The sequence below is a fragment of the Theropithecus gelada genome, chromosome 20, assembly GCF_003255815.1.
Source record: "Theropithecus gelada isolate Dixy chromosome 20, Tgel_1.0, whole genome shotgun sequence".
Lineage (NCBI taxonomy): Eukaryota > Metazoa > Chordata > Mammalia > Primates > Cercopithecidae > Theropithecus > Theropithecus gelada.
This window is the reverse complement of record NC_037688.1, coordinates 53402994-53426371: the sequence shown is the minus strand read 5'-3', so window position 1 is coordinate 53426371 and position 23378 is coordinate 53402994. Positions and strand designations below refer to the sequence as shown.

Below are 23378 nucleotides of genomic sequence, written 5' to 3'. Positions count from 1 at the left end.
GCTATAAAGACACATGCACACGTATGTTTATTGCAGCACTATTCACAATAGCAAAGACTTGGAATCAACCCAAATGTCCATCAGTGACAGACTGGATTAAGAAAATGTGGCACATATACACCATGGAATACTATGCAGCCATAAAAAAGGATGAGTTTGCGTCCTTTGTAGGGACATGGATGCAGCTGGAAACCATCATTCTTAGCAAACTATCACAAGAACAGAAAACCAAACACCGCATGTTCTCACTCATAGGTGGGAACTGAACAATGAGATCACTTGGACTCAGGAAGGGGAACATCACACACCGGGGCCTATCATGGGGAGGGAGGAGGGGGGAGGGATTGCATTGGGAGTTATACCTGATGTAAATGACGAGTTGATGGGTGCAGCAGACCAACATGGCACAAGTATACATATGTAACAAACCTGCACGTTATGCACATGTACCCTACAACTTAAAGTATAATAATAATAAATTAATTAAAAAAAAAAGAAAAAAGAAAAAAAAATCATTAAAAAAAAAATAAAATAAAATAAAATAAACTTTAAAACAACGTAACTGTTTATTAAATTGAAACATTTCATTGAAATACTTCATTGATAGCTCTGATTCCTTATTTTTTAAAAATTTTATTTCATGTAAGTCTCACATGGTACAAAAGTATTACATGCTTGGACCTGTCTTGCAAATAGGAGGTTCTTTCAGTTCTTCAGGCCAACCTTCCTTCAGAGGTAAATAAATAAGAAACATATGCAGAACATATTTAGAAAATTTTTTACCATAATAAAAATATGTGAACATTTTATATTTAGCATAGTTTAGCAATCCAGTTTATGTTGACAAATTTAGTTCACTGCAGAGAGGCACTTGTCATAGAAGAACCTAACAGGCAGCAGATATTTTAACCTGTAAGAACAAAATGTTTAACTTTTTTCCTTTTTTTTTTTGAAGAAGGTACTCCATTTGCACATTCAAGTTTGGTTGGCCCTTTTTAGTCCTTTTGTTCAATATTTTAAATACTTCCATTTTCTTTTTTTTGTACTGCCTTTGGGCTTCTTCTCTCTCCTGTTTTCTCCTCTCGAATTCCTAAAATTATTAACATATGTAACTTTCATTAGCAACAAATAGCAGATACAGTTCAGAAATTGTTTTGAAATAGCTACTACTAAGCAAACACTCTAAGGTTTGTCTATTTTGCAAGATGGGCACTGTTTCTCCTAATTGAAGCAAAGTACCCTCTTTGCCTTCACATTATAACAACACATGGTATAACAGAGAATTTTCATGATCACAAAGTCCCAGTTTTATATAAAGAAAATTTTAAAAGGACACTAAATATTTTACAGCATAATGATCATTACTGCACTTCATCTGATATACTATTTCCAAAGGTGGCAGATGGTTAGAAAAAAGCATAAAGCTGTGCTAGTTAATACTGGTCCAGTATTCCCATGGAGAAATTCTCCTGCTTTCTCCTAATCTGCCACCAGCTTAAGAACAATGAAAACATTTTAGATTTTAAGAACTCTTAATTACAGATATTCTAAAGCAAAAACAAGCAAAATTACGTATCATCTTTGAGGTGTTTTTGACCGACACATTATCCTTTTAAAAGCTACAGATTAATAAAACTTCAATGCAAAAACAAGAACTACCACAGTTGCAACAAAATGACAATCTTGTTGAGGCTGTGGGTAATTTTATATTCATTTGAAAAAAGTCTAATTCTGGTCTACAATTCTGGTTTTCTAAATGATAACAGAGTGTGAACTTTTGCTAAGCTAAAATAGTTCTTTGTTTTTACAAGTAAGAACAACTCTTTATTGTAAAGAAGTATTTTATTCTAACACCTCCCCTTTGGCTTTCACTTGCTTCAATGTAATGTTATGAAAATCATCTGTATTTTTCTTATGTCAGTGGTTTTCAAGTTTTATTATACATAAAAAAAATCTTTTGAGGTGCTTGTTAATAGGTGCAAGTTACTGAACCATACTCAGAGAAACTTTGTCCAAGATGTTCACAATATTAACCTATAAACAATGTGTTCAAAATCCTATTTTTGACCTACTAGCATTGCTTGAGACAATACAAGCAAGGAACTGGAATAAGAGGCAATCCTCCACCTTTGCTCAAACCACTCATTCATTCAACAGATATTTACAGAGATAATACTGTGTGCCCAGCACCAAGAAGAAAACAGGTATAGCATGCATATTTAGGATAAATAAGAAGAACTATACTAAATATTTTTAAAGTAGAAACTTACTTGTTTCTTAGCAGCACGTTTAGCTTGTACCTGTTCATACTCTTCTTGTGCTTTCTGATTCGATGTTTTCTTTTTATTTTTCTTTGGAATTGTAAAGTAGCTTTTAATTGGGGGATGAAAAACATTATTATATATAGTAGACTTTATTAGTAAAATGTCTGAAAAGGTTTTAAAACCACAGCTGTAGCTTATACATTAAAAGGCACAAATGGGGATTCTTAGAGAAATATTTCAACTAGGAAAAACCACAGAAAGCTATGAAAGATCCTAAAATCTTAAAAAAAAAAAAAAAAAAAAAAAGCTTTTAAAACAAACCAGTATATGAATGACAGAAATGCCAGACTGAAAAAAGAATTAAACTTGTTTTCTAAGGATGTTAAGAAAATTATGTGTATATATGAACTTTAATCTCGAAGTTTTCTGACCTCCTTCTCTCTATTCCATCTACTTTGTCATGAATCACCGTATCTTGGACCTAGACACCATTTTGAACTGTTCTATCTTTAAGTACTTCTCACCTCTCTGAAGGTGTCCCTTTTGCCAAGGCTAATCCAGCTACTTGGAATTCCATCCATTTCCTCGGTATCCTTGAGTCAGTAATAACTTTCTTTTCCTGTCATTCAACTTTTCACTATACTCTGTAACTACAATATAATACTTTAATAGCTACCTCCTTAAACAAATAAATTACACATTATCACACTTTATGTTCCCTTCTAACTACCAATTTTGTTTCCTGACCTTTCGTAGTCAAGTTTCTAGAAAGAATAGTGATTAGACTATGATTGTCACTTCTCATTCACTCCTTGATTTTTTGATATCTGATTTCTGCTTCTCATCACTCTAATCAAACTGCCCACGCCAAGACAGTGATGACCTTCTAGCCAAATATGATCAATGGAAACTCTTCAGTCTTTTTTAATGGGCTACTAACTTTACTCCTAAATTCCACTCCCTTAATGTGAGGCACATTGTTTTCTCCTGATCCTTTCTAATTGTTCCTTCTTACTCTTTCAGCACCTTTCAGCACCCATCATCCTATAACATGTATTTAATTTAAAATGAAAAGTCCAAGGGGAGTCTTTGCCTCCCTCATCATTAAAATAAACTTTAAAACCACGTAAAAAAAAAAAAAAAAAAAAGAAATACAAATGGTCATTTCCCACATAAAGAGGCATCCAACTTCATTGGTGGTCACAGGAAAATAAATTACAAAAAAAATGCTTTGTGTGACCATCAGTTAGGAAAATTGAATGGTTCCTACTAATATTTTCATGGTAAGTAAAAACATACTAGCCAGGCATAGGGTCTCATGCCTGTAATCGCAGCACTTTGGGAAGCTGAGGCATGAGGATCCCTTAAGCTCAGGAGTTTGAGGCTATAATGAGCTATGATCATGCACTCCAGCCTGGGTAACAGAGAGTGAGACCCTGTTTCTAACTAAATAAATAAATGAGTGAATGAACATACATACATACATATATACACACTGTTTTTTACATGTTTATAGGGAGCGTAAATGGCCTTTTAAGGCACAATTATGTATTGAGTTGAAAGAAACATGTTCTTGCATGCAGGATTCTACCTCCTAGAATGCATCTGATAACACTACTTGAAAATGTGTGTAGAAGTGCCCATGCTAGCATGTTAGTGGTGGACATATAAATAATAGCAAAACAAAACAAAACAAAAGTACATATATGTGAGGAATCTTTTTGGTTATGCTGGGTTTCTAAGATAATGTTCATAGAAGCAAATCAAATCAAATTAAGAGCAACTGAGCAGGAAATGAAGGAGGAAAATACCCTCAGAGTTATAAGATTATCTCATTACACTTAAGTTTTGATGATGCTTCAAGTTTCCTGGGTAAGTTATGCAGAAGTATCTTTCTCTGAAAATCTTCTTGCTGCAGAAAAAACCATGTTTAGTGTCTGTATGTGTCTCAACTTCCCACCTGCACCTGGGGGATAGGATAAAGGGCACAGTCCTTGCCTGTGTTTTGGAGTGAAAGAAGCATTGAAGGTCTTGCAAACTTTACCAAGGATTCTCCTGGTCTCATTTCAGATCCAACTTCCAATTCCAGGCAGCCTCTGTAGTTTTTTTTTGAATGTATAATCAAGATGTACTTTGATTTGCACTCTATTGCTATTTGGCCTGTACATGCAGTTTCAAGATAGCCCCATACACCTGCCTGCAGTGATCCTTCAGGAATAGAATGGGCTTCTAAGTTGAGGAACTTGAGAGTATACTGAGCCCTTTGTGTATTTTTATTGAGTTTCTTTACTCATGCCAGGAGAAGGCTGTGGACAAACAGTAAAGGAGGAGACACTGGAATTGTGATGTCCAAAGATTCCAATGTTCAAGGATTATTTCAATCCTTCAGATATCTCATTTTCTTTGTTCCTTCTGTTCCTTATTAAAGGGTTCTGGGGTCAGAAGTTGCTGAGGCTTTCTTGATTTCAGCATCTGCTTCTTCCATGGGTTTGGGGACAGGGTTCCACCACAGCACTTCACTGGGCACCTCCTGATGCTGGCCATGTGTCCTAAAATCTGGAGCAGCGATGTCAGTGAGTCAGCGTCAATCACAGGTGGCTTTCAGAGGTTCTTGTGAGGATATATTTTTGGATTTGAGTATTGGTTTTTCAGGACAGGAAACAGACAAGTGGCTCATTAGGTGTCTGGAAATTCATAATGCAAAGTCATATCCACAACTTGTTATAAACAGAAACACAAAGAGAAAGAACCAAAGTATGCAAGGTTGATGATGATAATCCAGCTGAATGGATCAGCCTAGATCATGGATGCCAAGCAGACTCTACAGAGCACAGTGGGGCTCCCAGGGTGACTGAGGGACAATGAGGTAGAGGGAAAGTTTCCCTCTTCAGCTGGACTTTTTGCTGCCTCAAGAATTCAGTTGATTGGGTTAGCTTTACATGTGATCTAATCAGTCCAATGCAGTCGCATTTGATCTAATCATCTCCCCCACTTTCAAGCTAGGAAAGCATATTTTATTTGGTGTTTACTTTTTCTCTGCATTATTATCTTACCACATATGCATGTATCTAATGTAATGAACTATAATTTGATATTTGTCATTTCCAAGCATTTGAGAAATTATAACATCTATGTGTACAATTTTAACACTATATATAATTTTCTTCATCTGCAAAGTATATATACACATGTCAATATGTGGTCTGTCTAATTCTGCATCTTGAAATCTGGGCAGGGTCTTAAATACTTCAAGGTGGGTATTGGGGTATAAATCAGATAAGGAAAAGTCCCTTGCATTCCTGTTCCTTTGCCCCTAGCTTTGAATTCCTGCTTATTAACATGATGACAGGGCTCTGCAAGTCTCCCCTTATCTGTGTCTAGGTCCCCAGGGCATTCAGGATGGAAAAATTTCTTACTGAGGCCATGACGAGTGGCAGGAGTGACCCATGCCCAGCTTAAGGGCTTAGAAAAGCAGGTTCACAAGAACAACCTGCACCTGATTCTGGGCATGTGCGAGAGAGTGAGCACCTTTCACTGGAGCTTCACCATGGGATGGGGAACTGAAGACCAGACTCCCACTGCCCCTCCATCCAATGCTCCATTGACCCACCTTCTTTCCAACAGATCTCCTTTACGGAAAGGAGCTTGGATAAGGAGGAAAAACCATCAGAAGAAAAGATAAGACACTCTCTTCTCATTCAGTAAGAGCCCTGCGCAAGGCAAGGTAAAGTCTTTAGCTGTTCCTATGGAGGCTGGCAGGAGGGGTAGAATTAGGGATACTGATCTGTGTCTTTAGTGGGGTTTCATTTTGGGATTAGAAATGGGAAATGACTTATGGTCATCAGAGAGATTTCAGAAATATGGCGATGATCCCCTGGAATTCTATGCTTCCCATTCACACTCAACACTGACTGAACAGCCTTGATTGAGTGAATGACCCACAAATATGGGTCAGGTATAGACTTTGGGGCTCTGTGCCTAGGAAGAGATGAGTCACCTAAACTTTCTTTTCCACTAAGATCAGAGCCCAATTCAAACGAGGAATAGAATTCCAAGGAAAGTAAGCTCAAAGTCAGAAACAGCACTGCTAAATTATGTAAGATGTGATTCTTCCAAGGTGAGAAGAGATAGTGGATGGGTAAACACAGTCTCCTCTGGGAAGGGACTGGGAGCTCTTCGGCATCCAGGGTCTTACACATCTTGGACTCTGGAGAACAGAGAAGAACCGAGTTTTGTGGTAACCTCTGCTATGGTGTGTCCAGGATGGATTAGAGCACCTAAGGTGTTCAGTTGGAGGCAGTCACTCAAACTTTCATTTCATTCACAGAATCAGAGTCCAGCTCAGAAGGGGAAACTCTAGGAAGAGAGAAATCCATTCCATGGACAACTGCCAAGATAGAGCAGGTGGCATCTTGCTTTTTTGTTCCAAAGGGCAGATAAGCAGGTTATTTATACAGAGCTTGAGGAGGAAAGGGGTTTCTCAGTGGCTGTGAGGATTTCAGAGATCCCGACATCCAGAAAGCATTTGGGGTCCCAGGAGGGGTTTAGCCTCCTTTCCTTAGGGAGGCAGAGGGGGCCAGGAAGGAGGAGGAAAGACAAATGGGGTTCACCTGAAGGTGCATGGGGACATTCTGAGAATGAGCATCCATGGGAGCTATTCTGGTAAGTCTCTCACTCACATGCTTCCTCTTCAAGACACCATCAACGACATGAGCCAAAACTGCAAAAGGATTGCTTGACTTTGGAAAAGAAACTAAAGGCCTCTGACACTGTACACATCAGTGAAATGAGGAGACCCATGATGCCTGCTGTGGGGGATCCAGAGAGGCCCACACTAGGCACAGTGAGTGGCCCGGATCTCAGTCTCAAGAGACCTCCCACTGCCACTTCAGAAAAGCCTGGCGACCTCTGTGCACACTCCATCTGAAGCCAGTTATCACAACACAGCCCAGGTGTGGGAACAGTAGGCATTTTCTCTGCTGACCTGGCAGCACCTGTCTGAGCTCATCTGGCTCCAGGGGCCTCTGTGCTGTGGTACAAACCTGTGCCATGGCCACCCAGGTGGCCTATGTCTTCCCTGCTGAGGGCTGGCTCATCACAGTCACACTGCCTGGTCCCTAGGGTGGAGAAGTTCAGAGCTCTTCCTAGGAAGAAAATGGGCCCGCCCCTTCCCTGGACAGGAGATAAAGGAGCCTGTTGGTAGATCAAATGAGGCTTTAGCTGGGGTCACCCAGATCCTATTCAATAGAGGACACAGCTGTGTGAGAGTGAGAAGAAAGACCTGCTACTTCTTAGGCAATTTTAGACACACTGTGTTAATACATGACAAAACAGGGGGCACTCTTGGGAAAGGAGTTTGAATAATACCCTCAAAGTAGAAACTTTCATTTAGGTCTAAAACTACTGATAAATTTTGTATTTCATGTTAGACATTTGATGTTTTTGGATGTTTTATGATAGTCACGCATTTCTTTGTAATCAAAAATATTACGGTACAATCATTCATATGTGTTTATGTATTGCAAAGTATAGCAAAATAAATATATATGTAGATCCTCCCCCTATAAGTCAGAAAAGACTAGCTCTTTACTCTCCCACCCTGAGTCAATAAAGGACTGATATCTGCTAACCTTTAACAGTTTTCTCTAGGGAGAGATGTTGGTATGTTTTCCATTGGATGAACAAATAAAATCACCATGCTGTTGTTTCATTTTCTTTGTTCTAAAACTGTCAGAATGTATTAAATGCTTGTTGATCATATTTTTTTTTATTCTTCAACCTGGATTATATTGTTTGCCTAATTTTAAACTTCCATTTTACAGGTTTCAATTGAGCTTATTTTTAAAAACAGCTTCATTAAAGTATAATTAACTTTCAGTAAGCTGCATATATTTAAAGTGTTTATTTTTTTGATGTGTGTGTATACCTGGGGAATCATCAACACAGTCAAGACAATGAACATATCAATTCCCCCCCGACATTTTATCATGATTACTTACCCCCATGGCGATTCTTCCTTTGCACTCTTTCCAACCCATCTCTAAGCAACCACCACTTCCGGTAACAATGGATTGATTTTCACTTTCCACAATTCTGTATAAATAGACTCACACAGCATAAGGTCCATTCCCACTGTAGCAGGTATCAACAGTTCATTGCCTTTCAATGCAAAATTGCATTCTAGAGCTTTATTCATTCACTAGTTGAAGATAATGTAAATTGTTTCTAGTTTTTGTCTATTACAAATAAAACTGGCATGAATATTCATGTACCAGTTGCTGAATAGGCATACATTACAATTTCCCTTAAGTAAATACTTCAGAGTTTAATGTCTAAAAAAGGGAACAACCACCAAACTGTTTTGGAAAGGGGTGATATCATTACACATTCCCATGAAGACTGTACGAGGGTCCCATTTCCCCTACGTTCTCATCACATTTGGTGTAGTCCGTCTTTTTAATTTTTTAATTTTTCCCTTTTTTTTTTTTTTCTTTTTTTTTTTTGAGACGGAGTCTTGCTCTGTCACCCAGGCTGTAGTGCAGTGGCCGGATCTCAGCTCACTGCAAGCTCCGCCTCCCGGGTTCACGCCATTCTCCTGCCTCAGTCTCCCGAGTAGCTGGGACTACACGCGCCGCCACCACGCCCGGCTAATTTTTTTTGTATTTTTAGTAGAGACGGGGTTTCACCATGTTAGCCAGGATGGTCTCGATCTCCTGACTTCGTGATCCGCCCGTCTCGGCCTCCCAAAGTGCTGGGATTACAGGCTTCAGCCACCGCGCCCGGCTAATTTTTCCCTTTTTTTAACTTTTATTTTAGGTTCAGGGGTTCATGTGAAGGTTCGTTACATAGGTTGAAGATTTGTTACATAGGTAAATATATGTCACAGGGATTTGTTGTACAGATTACGACATTACCCAGGAATTAAGCCTAGTACCCAAGTTACTTTTTCTGCTCCCTCCTCCCAATTTCCACCCTCAAGTAGACCCCAGTGTCTCTTGTTCCCTTTTTTGTGTTTCCCTTTTTTGTGTCCATGTGTCCTCATCATTTAGCTTTCACTTATAAGTGAGAACACATGGTATTTAGTTTCCTGTTCTTGTATTAGTTTGCTAAGGATAATAGCTGCCAGTTCCATCCATGTTTCTGTGAAAGACATGATAATGTTTCTTTTGGCTGCTTAGCATTCCATGGTGTATATGTACCACATTTTCTTTATCCGGTGTGTCACTGATGGGCATTTAGGTTGATTCCATGTCTTTGCTATTGTGAATAGTGCTGCAATGAACATTCACATGCACGTATCTTTATGGTAGAATGATTTATATTCCTCCGGGTGTATATCCAGTAATGGGATTACTAGGTCTAATAGTATTTCTGTTTTTCAGTCTTTGAGGAATCACCATACTACTTTCCACAATCATTGAACTAATTTACACTCCCACCAACAGTGTGTAAGTGTTCTCTTTTCTTCACAGCCTCACCAGCGTTATGTTTTGACTTTTTAATAGGCATTCTGACCGGTGTGAAGTGGTATCTCATTGTGGTTTTGATTTGCATTTCTCTAGTGATCAGTAATATTGAGCTTTTTTTCAGATACTTGTTGGTCACATGTATGTCTTATTTTGAAAAGTGTGTGTTCATGTCCTTTGCTCACTTTTTAATGAGGTTGTTTGTTTTTCTCTTGTAAATTTCAGTTCCTTGCGATAGGAGACCTTTGTCAGGTGCATAGTTTGCAAAAACTTTCTCTCATTCTGTAGGTTGTCTGTTTACTCTGTTGATAATTTTGCTGTGCAGAAACTCTTAAGTTTAATTAGATACCATTTGTCAATTTTTGCTTTTGTTGTGATTGCTTTTGGTGTCTTTGTCATGAAATATTTGCCCATTCTTGTGTCTAGGATGGTATTGTCTAGGATGTCTTCCAGGGTACTTTATAGTTTTTGGTTTTACATTTAAATCTTTAGTCTATTGTGAGTTGATTTTTGCATATGATATAAGAAAGGGGTCCAGCTTCAATCTTCTACATATGGCTAGCCAGTTATCCCAGCACAATTTATTGAATAGGCAGTCTTTTCCCCATTGCTTCTTTTTGTCAGCTTTGTCAAAGATCGGATGGTTGTAGCTGTGTGGCCTTACTTCTGGCCTCTCTATTATGTTCCATTGGACTATGTGCCTGTTTTTTACCAGTACCATGCTGTTTCGGTTACTGTAGCCCTGTCGTATAGTTTGAAGTCAGGTAGCATGATGCCTCCAGCTTTGTTCTTTTTGCTTAGGATTACCTTGTCTATTCAGGCTCTCTTTGGGTTCCATATGAATTTTTAAATAGTTTTCTCTAGTTCTGTGAAGAATTTTGTTGGCAGTTTGATAGGAATAGCATTGAATCCGTACATTGCTTTGGGCAGTATAATCATTTTAATGATATTGATTCTTCCTATTCATGAGCATGGAATGTTCTTTCATTTGTTTGTGTCGTATCTGATTTATTTGAGCAGTGTTTTGTAATTCTCATTGTAGGGGTCTTTCGCCTTCCTGGTGAGCTGTATTCCTAGATATTCTATTCTTTTTGTGGCGATTGTGAATGGGATTGCCTTCCCGATTTGGCTCTCAGCTTGTCTGTTGTCGGTGTATAGGAATGCTAGTGATTTTTGTATGTTGATTTTGTATCCTAAAACTTTGCTGAAGTTGTATATCAGCTGAAGGAGCTTTTGTGCTGAGACCATGGAGTTATCTAGGTATGGAATTATGTCATCTGCAAACAGGGATAGTTTGACTTCCTGTCTTCCTATTTGAATGCCCTTTATTTCTTTGTCTTGCCTGATTGCTCTGTCTGGAAGTTTCAATACTACATTGAATAGGAGTGGTGAAAATGAGCCTCCTTGTTTCATGCTTGTTTTCCAGGGGAATGCTTCCAGCATTTGCCCATTAACTATAATGTTGGCTGTGGGTTTTTCATGGATGTCTCTAATTGTTTTGAAGTATGTTCCTTTGATACCTAATTTATGGAGAGTTTTTAACATGAAGCAGTGTTGAGTTTTATCAAAAGCCTTTTCTGCATCTATTGAGATAATAATGTGGTTTTGTCTTTGGTTATGTTTATGTGATGAATCACATTTATTAATTTATGTATGTTGAACCAATCTTGCATTCCAGAGATGATGCCTACTTCATCCTGGTGGATTAGTTGTTTGATGTGTTGCTGGATTTGGTTTGCAAGTATTTGTTGAGGATTTTTGCATCAATATTTATCAAAGATATTGATCCTAAAGTTTTCTTTTTTTATTGTGTCTCTGCCAGGTTTTGGTATCAGGATAATGGTGGCCTCATAGAATGAGTTGGGGAGGCCTCCCTCCTCAATGTTTTGGAATCGTTTCAGTAGGAGTAGTACCAGCTCTCCTTTGTACATCTGGTAGAATTTGACTGTGAATCCATCTTGTCCTGGCCTTTTTTTAATTGATAAGCTATTTATTACTGACTCAATTTTGGAGCTCATTATTGGTCTGTTCAGGGAATTAATTTCTTCTTGGTTCTGTCTTGAGAGGGTGTATATGTCCAGGAATTGATCCATCAGGATCAATCCATCTGAGGACCCCCAGAGGATGGGAGCTTGTTCTGGAAATCACAGCAGCCCTTGTCACATTTTCACCAACCTGTGGCTCTATGGAAGAAGCGTCACTTTAAAATCCCAATTAACGAACATTGAAGTAAATATTTTTTCCTTCTTTGTGGTTCCCAGTGCAGCTGAATGTGGTCAGATATGGGCATGCTTTTTCATATGGATTCAAAGGATCAATGGAGCTCAAATAAGCTGTCATTAAAACATCTGGTTACTACTGTAATATTTATTTAAAATAAAATAAAAGTAATAAAACCTACTGTTTGTTCCTCTCACCTCTTTCGGGGACAAGTGGCAGTCCAATCATATAATCACTTTGTCTCTTTTTATGATGGTGGAAATTGACCTGAGGGAAAAAAAAACCTTTGAACATGTTTGTGTCCATTGGGTATTTTCCATTTTATTACCTTAAAAAAGGATCACTAGTACTAATTGTTGTCATGGTTTGTGTGATTTAACTCTTTTGAAGTCACACCTTCAGAAAAACAGGTAGAAACCACTTCCCATCACAGCCCATATCTTTTCTTTCCTTTTTTCCTTACGTATCACCAAAGAAATCTGCGTAATAGTTTTACTTCTGTATACACACACACACACAAAGACAAGAATAGAATGTCTTTTTACTTCTATCAGCCAGATGAAAACAGACTTCATGGAGCTTTGTATCATGAAATTAGAAATCATTTTTATTTATACAAAAATTATGGAAACAATTTTTCCTTAGTTTTGACGAGTTTCCCTAAGCTCTAAAGCTGAACACAAGCATTTCTTGACATATCCTCAAGAAGAGAAACAGCCTGAAACACATTTGAAAAACACATTAGTATAGAACCCATGCACCCCTTCACAGTCTATCTTAAGAAGAGTTCCTTGGTCACACCCTAGTCCTCTGCCACAGGCCCCAAGACGTCCGTGAAGCTCTCTTCCTTATCTCAGGGGAAAAAGCTCCCTGGGCATCGGACCCTCTGGGGGTCACCTTCCCAGCACTGGCGGTGCATCAGAGCCCCCTGGGGGCTTCAGGCTTGCTGATGCCTGGGCCCTAAGCTGGATCACCCCATCAGAATCTCTGGGATGGGACCTCATAGGATGGTGAAATCCTCTGTAGGGAGTTCTAATCTGCACCTTGCTGTGAATCCCACTTACTGAAGTTCTTGTCTCCCCATGGTACATTAAGATGAGGAAAGACAAAGGTCATCCCTGCCCTTAGAGCAGCTCATGACAAAGAGAATTTTGTTCTTCTGAGGCTGTGGATGTCAACCCAGGCTGCATGTGAATATCATGCAGGGAGATTTTCACAAACACGATGGCCTGCTCCAACAGAACGTGTTTCTTAGACCTGTTTCTCCACATTTCTTGGGATGAGTTTATCAAAACGATTTTACTTCTCCTTTGTAGATAACAGTTTGACACATCTTTCTCTTGAACAACTTTTGTCATTAATATATACACACCCCCACCTTATTTTTCACTTTTCTAACTCAGAGAGATATAGAAAAAATAAATCAACCAAAGTGTATTTCCTTTTCCTCACTCAACAATCAATACAGAATACTTCTGTGACCTCCGGTCACCAAAATATATGGAGATTTCTCTGCATCAATAGCCAATTATGCAGGAGACACCGGCTGGGTGTTGTATAATTCAACTGGATTCTGACACCGTCTACCTGGAGCTTCAGGGTCCTCTCTTGGTGTGGGCACCCCACCTTCCGGGAACTGCCATGTATCCAGCTCTCCAGAAGCTCTAGGAACCCCTTCATTTTGGGCTTCCCTGCAAGCTTCACTAAATAAGCATGATTGATTAAATCATTGGTTATTGGTGATCAACTTAACTTTTAGCCTCTCTGCCTCCTCAGAGGTTGGGGTGGGACTAAGAAATGGTCCTGTTAGAGTGAAATTGTATCTGCAGGCAAAGACGGCAACATCTAGGTGAAGAAGTGGCATTGCTTCTGCATGTGGAGAGAGGACGCCTGTTCCTAGGCTGCAACACTGATTCCGTGGTGCAAGAATTCTGCTGGCTTCATTTTCCGATTCTCCCCTGTTCTTCTCTGTTAAGTTTCACCACCTGCTCCACAGGCATCCTAGCCCTTCTCCTCCTTTGTCTGTGTTCTGGCGGCAGCTCTCTCAATTGCCCTCCCCACCCCATGTCATCTCACATGGCATGTTATCATTCTGATGAGTAGTCTGAAATTATGCTAATACCAGGAGAAACCGTTTTCAATGGGAGAATTCAAGGCCATTTAAAGACTTTAAATAAAACATTCCGATCACTTAATTGAGAATAGAAGAGAGCAATATCTGCAACCCCAGGCCTGTTAGAATGTCTCTTATCAAAAAAACCAGTGAAGGCAAGTGTTGGCAAGGATGTGGAGAAAAGAAAACCCTCGTACCCTGTTGGTGGGAATGTAAAGTTGTACAGCCATTCTGAAAACAGTATGGAAGTTCTTCAAAAACCTAGAAATATAAGTATCCTGTGTAAAGAAAATGTGGTGCATATACACCACGGAATACTATGAAGCCATAAAAAGGAATGAGATCATGTCCTTTGCAGGGACATGGAAGGAGTTGGAAGCCATTATTTTCAGCAAACTAACACAAGAACAGAAAACCCAATACTGCATATTCTTGCATCTAAGTGAGAGCTGAACAATGAAAACACATGGACACATGGTGGGGAACAACACACACTGGGGCCTATTGGGGGACGGGAGGAGAGAGAACAAGGGAGAATAGCTAATGCATGCTGGGCTTAATAATTATGTGACGTGTTTATCTGTGCAGCAAACTACCATGGCACACATTTACCTATGTAACAAACCTGCATCTGCCGCACCCGCACCCTGGAAGTTAAAGTAAAATTGAAGAAAAAAAAAGTATTCTATGATCCAGCAATTCCACTTTTGGATATATATACAAAACAATTCAAATTAGGCTATTGAAGAGGGATCTGCCCTCTTGTGTTTATTTTGGCATTATTGACAACAGTCAAGATATAGAAGCAATCTAAGTGTCCATCAACAGATGAATGAATAAAGAAAATGTGGCATATTTACACAATGGAGTACGATTTAGCCTTCATAAAGAAGGAAATTATGTCATTTGTGATAACTTGGATTGAACCAGAGGATGTTAAATAAACCAGGAACACAAAGACATATACTGTATGATCTCACTTAGTTGTGGAATTAAAAAGATTGATCTCACAGAAACAAAGAATAGAGACTAGAAAAGTGGTTACCAGAGGCTGGGTCAGGGGGAAGGGTGGGATAGGGAAAAAGAAGTGACTTATGGAAGGATACGAAGCTTTAGTTAGACTGGAGGAATAAGCGATCTATTGCGCTGCACAGTGAGCACAGTGAATAATGTACATTTCAAAATTGCAAAATTAAATTTTTAATGTTCTCACTACAAAAAAAGATAAATTGGTAAGTGGATGGCTACGTTAATTAGCTTGATGGAATCTTTCCATAATGTATACATATATCAAAATGATCACATTGTACCCCATAAATATATAAAATTATTATTTGTCAGTGAAAAAGAAAAGACAGTCAGCCTGCTCTGGTTCTAGTGATATTTATCTTTGATCTTCCGCCGCCACCTGGTGACCAACTTCAGAGTGGAGAAGAAAGCAGAGGGGTGAGAAATGAAGTGACCACTTTGCCTCTGGAACCCAAATGAGGACTTAGCTCCCGGTTGTGGTGGGAATGCGTTCTTTCACAGAATTCTCCCAAATTAGTGCCTAGCCCCCAATAAAACCTTTGGCACCCTCCACCAAGTCCCCCACCCACCGCAATTGGTCTTCTGCGTGGCTGCTCTCAAAGGAGCTGAGACTGAAACCTGAGGCTGAAGAGCCACCTACTAGGTGGGTGGATTCTGGATTCCACAGGACTTTACTTTTGTTTAAACTCAGAGCATTAACTTTAGTTCAAATAGGCAACGTATCTCATACTCAGTGGCAAACACACCACAGTACACACACACACACACACACACACACTACACGCACACATGGAAATACACATTTGCGTGCATTTCATCCCAGGAGTGATTAGTTCCGTCCCTGATTCAATCTGGGTAATTTTTCTTTTCTTCTCATCGTAATGCATAGAAATTGAGTTTTTCGAGTGTCTTTGGCAAGAGTACACACCCCATTATTTTTTTCTTACTTTTTTGGAATGCTGTTGCCAATTCGATTGATGTGGTGGTAGCAGGTTTCACCCAATCATTGCATGAAAGCACAGATATGCCATCCACAGACTACTTAGGACTTTGTTATAGAATATATTTTTTCCTTTTAAAATAAAGCCTGTCTTCAAGTTTCTTTCTTCTTCCTTTTTTCTTCACTGTGAGGAAAGAATGTACTATGTTTCCATGAAGCGGAACTTCCATTTTGCTTCCCGTAGTCTATTTGTCATCTTCCCCGCTCTCCTGTCACACCCCCTCCAGCTTGTCATGTGGCACAGTCCTTTTCTGAGCTCATGCACTACTCAGCTCACCCTGACAATGGCAGTCATGAACACATGAGCCAACCACTTCTAGCCTGTTGTCTTTTCCTTCAAAGCATAAGGAGGACGTCTCATTTCCTGCCTCTCAGATTTTGTCAGCAGATAGACCTTTACTGTAGTTTGCAGTTGCATGAGATGTGTTGCCCTCTATCCAGGGTGCAATGTGGCTTGGTATCAACCATGGACTGACCCCTAAGAACAATTTACCTATATAACTTTTCTGGAGGGGTGTGACCCTGGCAGCCTACGGAGATCCTGGGAATATCTACCAGAGGGCCCTGGAACAAGGATATCTGCCTGGGTGTGAGACAGACAACCTCCCACCCTCCATGCACCTCGTGGGCCAGGACATGGAAATCTCACAGGCACCCTGCCCCACGCAGAAGAGGAGGGGGCTAGCCTCAGAGGGTGTGGACAGTTCCCTGGCTCCTGGGGGCACTTCAAACTTATTGCAGACGGAAACCCCTTCTTCCTCATTTTCAGTCCAGCCAACACACTTGGTGACTAGAGAAACTTTACTTCCTGTTTTCATTTATATACTACATTTTTTCTTTTCATGTTACACAAGATGTGTATTTAAACAACCAGATCCTACATTTGAAGAAGAACATATCTGGAATTTGTTCTGTTCTTTTAATTGTCACTTATCCTGTGTGAGGACAGATTTGTTCTGTGTGTTACATTTAAATGTTACAGCTACATTTAAAAAGTTATAAAATTGTCCTTAGCGTTACAATGATATATTTTTAAAAATAAAATTTTCTAATTGAACAATGTATGCAAGGGTTATTCCCTTTTATTTTTTTCCTGCTCCCAACAAGCCTAAAGGATCATTATATTTTTTATATTGTTGTTGTTAAAGTCCTGGAATAGAGAGATAAACGGTGAGTGAGCAGCCCCTGGTGGAGAAAGGGAGTCTTTTCACAGAACCAGTGTTTTCCCTCACCTGCCTTCATTGGAAATCACTCAACACCAGTGACCCCAGTGGTCATTGGAAATCAATGATCATTGTTCATTCAGTACAAACAAGCAAGCAAACAAAAACCATCAATATGTCTGTATAGCTACACCCGATAATTTATGTACAATAAAGGAGTGAGGAACAGGAAAGTGAAGAATAGAGAAAGGGATGCTGGACCAGTAGACGTGATGGAACCATATTGCAATTTTCTATGTGAGAATGTCTGCCTGGTCTGTAGTAACAGAGTTCTGGGGTAAAGCAGTGAGTATGTTCTCAGTAGACACTCCTGTCTGCTTCTGGAACACATCAACTGAATCTTTGTCCTCCATTTCCAGTTCTGCAGATGTGTCTGTTTCACTAATTGGCCCCAGTCAAAGTGGAATCTGATTTGTGTCATGGACAAACTCTGCCTTTCACCAAAGGCTTCCACTCATTCACTAAGTAGTGTGCACCTCTTCACCGTCAACTGCACCCCAGGACCATCCTACCTGCCACCTTCAAATTCTGCCATAGCGGAGCCTGAAGGCTCTCCAGCTGCAGCTTCACCAAAGAGGTCCAGTGTGTGCATCAAACTAGTGAGCCAGCAGCTCCAGATGCCATAGGTGGAGGAGGCAGCAGAACCTTACTCGGTGTTTTTATCACCATCCCTCCAGCAATAGCAGCAGCAGCAGCAGCCACAACTACTATTTCTAACTGTGGTAATAATAATGATCACACTTAGAATAATGATGAATAACAGTAGTTGTAATTGCTGACATGCTTAGTTTATATATGTATTATTTGTAATGTTCTATAATTTACTTTTAGTAATATACACATTAATTGTGTCATAAATATCAGGACCTCAAAACACCCCACCTAACGAGTGATTCAAACCTATGAACCTATGGCTACCCACCTGCTAGTGCGGGTCCTCTCACCACTCTACCCTCAGAGCTTCGACCTGTCTGGTCAATCTTTTGGTACGATGAAGTAGTTGAAGCAGTCATATGCTGATTGTGGTCTTGGCAAATAGCTTGACTTGTTAGAAATCAAGGACTGACTTTAAGACGTACTCAGCTGTTTGGCTAAATTGTAGCAGGAGAAAATGTCTTCTCAGCAGATATACCTTTGTGTCTCTTGCTTTCAGAGTAAAAGTTTGTTTCAGGCACAGTAGTTTGAGTTAATCTGAATTGAAAATCATCAACAGCCTTCAAATACTGAAAGGGGACAAAAATAATTTGCAGACATATTGAGTCTATTATAAGTGCTTTCAAATCTCTCCCATAAGAAATGAAAAATAGAATGTTAGGCCTTGATTTCTTAAACCCAGCCTTCAGCCATTTCCCCAAATTATTCTAAATGTTTCCAAGACATTTCAGAAGCATTCTCTGGTGGGGATTATTTCCAATTGTGAAGAGTACTAGAAGGATGAGAATCAAAAGGAATCTTTCTTCTATTGCAGAAGAGTCAGTCTCCAGGATCTCAAAGGCCTAGGGAAGCTGCTTGAGTTGTGAGGTCCATGGAGGTGCATGGTCTTTGGAGTCAGACAAAGTTGATCCTGAGTTTCAGTCCAGCCCCTTAGTAGGCCCTAAGGACTCCCGCGGTGCTGTCACAAGCAGTGCTGCCTTTGGGAGCTCCTAACCTCCTGCCTTTTCTCCCTTCAGTGTGGGAAAGGGGTTTGGTCAGCCAGTGGTGTCAGCAGCCCCACCCCATACCCATTATCTACACCTAATCTGGTGGCAGGGAGGCCACAGAGTGCAGCAATTGGAACTGGGTGTGAGGGTGAGAGGCAGCAGGGCCCCAGTCAAGCGCATGGAATCCTGATTGTCAGCAATCAGGGATCTTTCTGCTTTGGGGAGGGAAGTATTTGTTCCAGGCGTCTCACTGAATAAGGCACAGCGCCTAAACTGTCCCAACTGGGAGTTTAACCAAGCTACATGGGGGCCTAGGGCCCTGGCCCAGTCTGACACCCACTTCCTCTCCCACGTTCTACTCAGCGGGAAGACTAGGAGAATCTGAAAGCAGAGGTGCTGCAGCGCCACTAGTTCCAAGACTCCAGAAAAACAGGGATAGGGCATTCTGGCAGGTCAAGGCGGACAGAATACTTGAGCTCAGGAGTTGGAGAACTGACTAGTAACCTGTAGCCCCAGCTACTTGGGAGGCTAAGGTGGAAGGATCGCTTGAGCTCAGGAGATCGAGACGAGCCTGGGCAACATGGTGAAACCTTATCTCTATAAAAAATACAAAAATCAGCCGGGCATGGTGGCATGTGCCTGTAGTCCCAGCTACTCAGGAGGCTGAGGTGGGAAGATTGCTTGAGCCCTGGAGGCTGCAGTGAGCCATGATTGCACCACTGCACCAGCGTGGGCAATAGAGTGAGACCCTGTCTCAAAACAAAAACAAAAACCAGAGGTAGGGCTGAGGAGTCCATGGCCACTGAGCCTGAGCCAGCAGGGCCCAGAGGAACTGAGCTCCCAGCCCTGTCGCTGCCAAGGACCCTTTTCCCCTGAGCTTGAAGGGATTGAGAAGGAGAGACAGACGGACAGTGAGCGGCCCCCTTGCCAGTGATGCAGACTCCAGGAGACGGGGGCAGAGTTGTAGATTAGAAGAAGAGGCCAGCCCCTCTTCCACATTCCACCACTGCCCGCAACATCCTCCTGGGACCCCAGCCTGCATGCCCCTATAAGATGCTTTTGTACTGGTTCAGTGTATGTATCATGCAAAGGCCTAACTGAAAACACGTGAATGAAGTGTACAGTCTTCTGTTCCCAGCTGAGGGGCCCCCTCCCACGGTGGCGTTAGCAGTGGGGTACAGTGTGGTACGGGATGAGGGTCTTTCTTGCTTTAAAGGTGTCTAAATGTACTTCTTAATTAGCTAATAAGATGTCTTATACAAGCAGAACCAGGTAACGGAAAGAGCAAGTGCATTTCAAGTCGCAGCTCACCCCTTAATTAGCTGTAATACCCGCGGCAGGCGGCCCCACCTCAATGAGCCAGTCTCCCTTTCAAAAAAATAAAAAATAAAAATAAAAAACCCCACTAATAATGAGGGGGCGGGGCATGGAGCTTTATCCAATCAGGGGCGCTGGAATGGAAACCATCCAATCAGGAGTGAAGCCGGAGAGCAGGGGCGGCTTCCGGGATTTGGCGGGGGCCTTTGTCGGCTCCAGTTAGAGGTCGGGTCTCCTCATCACGGCCTTGAGTCTTTAGTTCTGGGAGGCCCAGGCCAACTTCACGTTCTGAGAATAAACAGCCTCTGTTCTGTGACCTGCAGGCCCTGGGAGATCCGTAGCTAAGACGCCAGAGCATCCCGGAAGCTGGGAAATGGTGAGTGTGCGGGGTCGGAGGTCCCCAGAGTGGGGAAGGGGGTGGTCGGAAGCGGCCAGAACCCGCTGTAGGGGCACCCGGGCCTCCCCGCAGTCAGCTCCGGGGTCTGGTCCCCGAGTCCCAGCGGGCGCAGCTCGGCCCTCGGTCTCCTCCGCTGCAAGATGGCCGCCAGGCCGGCAGCCGGGACCCCTCGCGTCCTGTCCCGTCCCGTCCCAACCCCGCAGAGCGACCTCGGCCCTGGCCAGAGCCCTCTCTGGGCGGCCCCGCGCCGCAGCCCCGCGTCTCCCCCAGATTGTGCGGTGAGGACGGGAGCGTCTCAGGGGAGACCCAGGTTCGGTGTGTGGTTCATGTGTGGGGAGAAACTGTGCCCCGTGGGGTCCTCAGTCACTCCTTTCTCCTATTAAGAATTAAAGGGAGTCACTGTTAAAACGTTGAAGAATTTGAGCAAATAGCGATTTGTGACGTGGGAAACCTGCAGTCCTGGTTTGTGGTTCGGAGGTCCCCACAGGGGCTTGAAGGAAATGTTTTTTATAAGGTGCATGAGTAAGCGGACCAAATTAACCGATGGGTTACAGTTCTGTAGTTGCCTTATTTAGACTATGCAGGTGGAGGTGAATTGGAGCTTTGTGGTTCGTTAAGTCTGAATTTTGTTTTCCCCTAAAGTTGTAATTTACAAGAAATGTATGTGAGTTTGGTTTTGATTTTTCTCCCTAGAAACCTGGGGCACTATAACCACTTCCGTATAATCGCCTGCTCGTTAATCATCTTAACACTGCCCAGGGGAACTGGTTTTCCCCTGCGGTTTCCTAACGTGTGTGGCACGCAGAGTCTCAAATCCACCACTGTGTTCTCCCAGTCTAACGGGGCTTGCAGTAAAATATTAAATTTCCAGTTCCTTCCCGACATTTCCAAAGGCTAACTTCCCCTCTCCAATTCACAACATTATTAACTACTGGTCATTTACTGTACATTTCAGACAGAGTATTTTACTCATTAATCATGATTTCACAGAGCAGTGGATGACACTTTTTTAAAGATTTGTTTTATTTTGGTATACATTTCACATGAGAGGAAAGAGAGAATAAAAAAGTCCCTGACACTCCACTGCAAAAAAATCTTTGTGCCTCTTTTTCATTCATCTTCCCTAGGCACAGATACGTTATCAGAAAAATGTCTTTTGACTTGAGGTTTTGCACAGGGCCCTGTATAGCCACTGTCTATCCAATCTTTTCCTGTTCCTGAATTTCAGTACTGTCTGGGATGACTGAAGATGCCCACAGTGGCCATTTCTCCTGAAATGTTTAGTGACTGTCAGCCCCAGGTCACCTCCTTGTTAGAGGATGGCCCAAGGTATGGAAGTGTAGCCCCCCAGGGGAGCAGCTGGATGCCCTGGGGCTGAGAGAAATCTCCTGGGACACCCTTAACCTAAAAAGATAACCCTTTGGGACATAAGAATTTTATTTCTTCAAAGCTAGTTTTCATCCCTTGGAGACACATTGCTGGTCAGCCAATTGTTTGCTGGTATTGAGAGTAAACAGTCACAAATGATTCCTGCCCCCGGATTCATTCAGATTTGTGAAGGGAGAAAAACTCCCAAAGGACCAAAAAACAAAAACCCCACCGCAGTGAGGTGCTGCAAACTCGGCTGCAGTGTCCGTGGGGGCACAGTGCAGGATCTCCTGGGAGGATGGTCCCTGAGCATTTTAATGAGCAGTATTGGGGTAGGAGAATGTCCCAGATGATACCGTGACCCGACTTGACACTTGAGCCAGTTATGTCTTGTGTTTCAATCAGCATTACCACTCCCTGAGTCTGCTGCCTTAGAAAGATTTGTTCATTTATTTCTACTTCAGTTTTTCAATTAGTGTAAATTTCATCAGTAGAGCTTGAAAGATAAAAAACATTTCCAAGGCCGTGAAAGGTGGATTTCAGAAAATTAAAATATCAAGTCATATAATTCATTGTTAAAAATTCTTACTATGTTTTTTTTCAGCTGAGTGAGTGTAGTAAGTTTCTCAGGTTTGTTCTTTTTTTGAGAGTAATTTAAAACAATCTCAGGGCTCACCTTTTGGAAATGCTGCCAGGGAAAAGAAATGGAGAAAATCTTTCTTTCATTATTGGCTGTAGAAAGTGAATACATTTTCACAACAATGTGTGGTAGATTAATTGGTGAATTACATAGTTTCGTCAAAACATCAGTTTCTTTTTTTTTTGTAGGGTGAAGAAGTTATGACAGTGGATATCTTTGTTCTTTATCCTCTTGTCTGGATGTTGAGTTTATTTTTTATTTTTTGCTTTTTGGAGACAGGATCTCCCCTCTGTCACCCAGACTGAAGTGCAGTGGTGTGATTACAGCTCACTTAACCTCCTGGGCTCAAGTGATTCTCCTACCTCAGCCTTCCTAGTTCCTAGTAGCTGGGACTTACAGGGGTGCTCCACCATGGCTGGCTATTTTGTTTTTTCTTTTTGTAGAGATGTGGGTCTCACTGTATTGCCCCCAGAGTGGTCTCAAACTCCTGGGCTCAAGCGATCCTCCTGCCTTGGCCTCCCAAAATGCTGGGATAACAGACATGAGCCACCATGCCTGGCCTTGGATGTGCGGCTTTAATGCCAAACTTAGCACCTGCTAGAATTGTTTATATATATTTACTAAATGATCTGTTATCATGGAAATAAGTGGCCTATTTATTGTCTGAAAGGGATAGATACTTTTGTATTTTCTGTTGAGGT

At 41.4% G+C, this 23378-nt stretch overlaps 1 protein-coding gene across 3 annotated transcripts in view; it reads left to right on the top strand.

The window, feature by feature from the left end:
* The first annotated feature begins 20440 nt into the window (after nt 1-20440).
* LOC112614681 (zinc finger protein 267) overlaps nt 20441-23378 on the top strand; it is a 28753-nt gene continuing 25815 nt past the window's right edge. The window contains exons 1-2 of one of the 3 annotated variants that reach the window (XM_025371380.1): nt 20441-20648; nt 21847-21998. Coding sequence is in view for 2 of the 3 variants with exons in the window: in XM_025371378.1 (XP_025227163.1) it covers nt 20810-20947 (138 nt within the window). In the remaining variant the exon portion in view is untranslated. Of the gene's footprint in view, nt 20649-20749; nt 20948-21846; nt 21999-23378 lie in introns of those variants that run through there. The other 2 variants (XM_025371379.1, XM_025371378.1) reach the window with 2 other exon arrangements.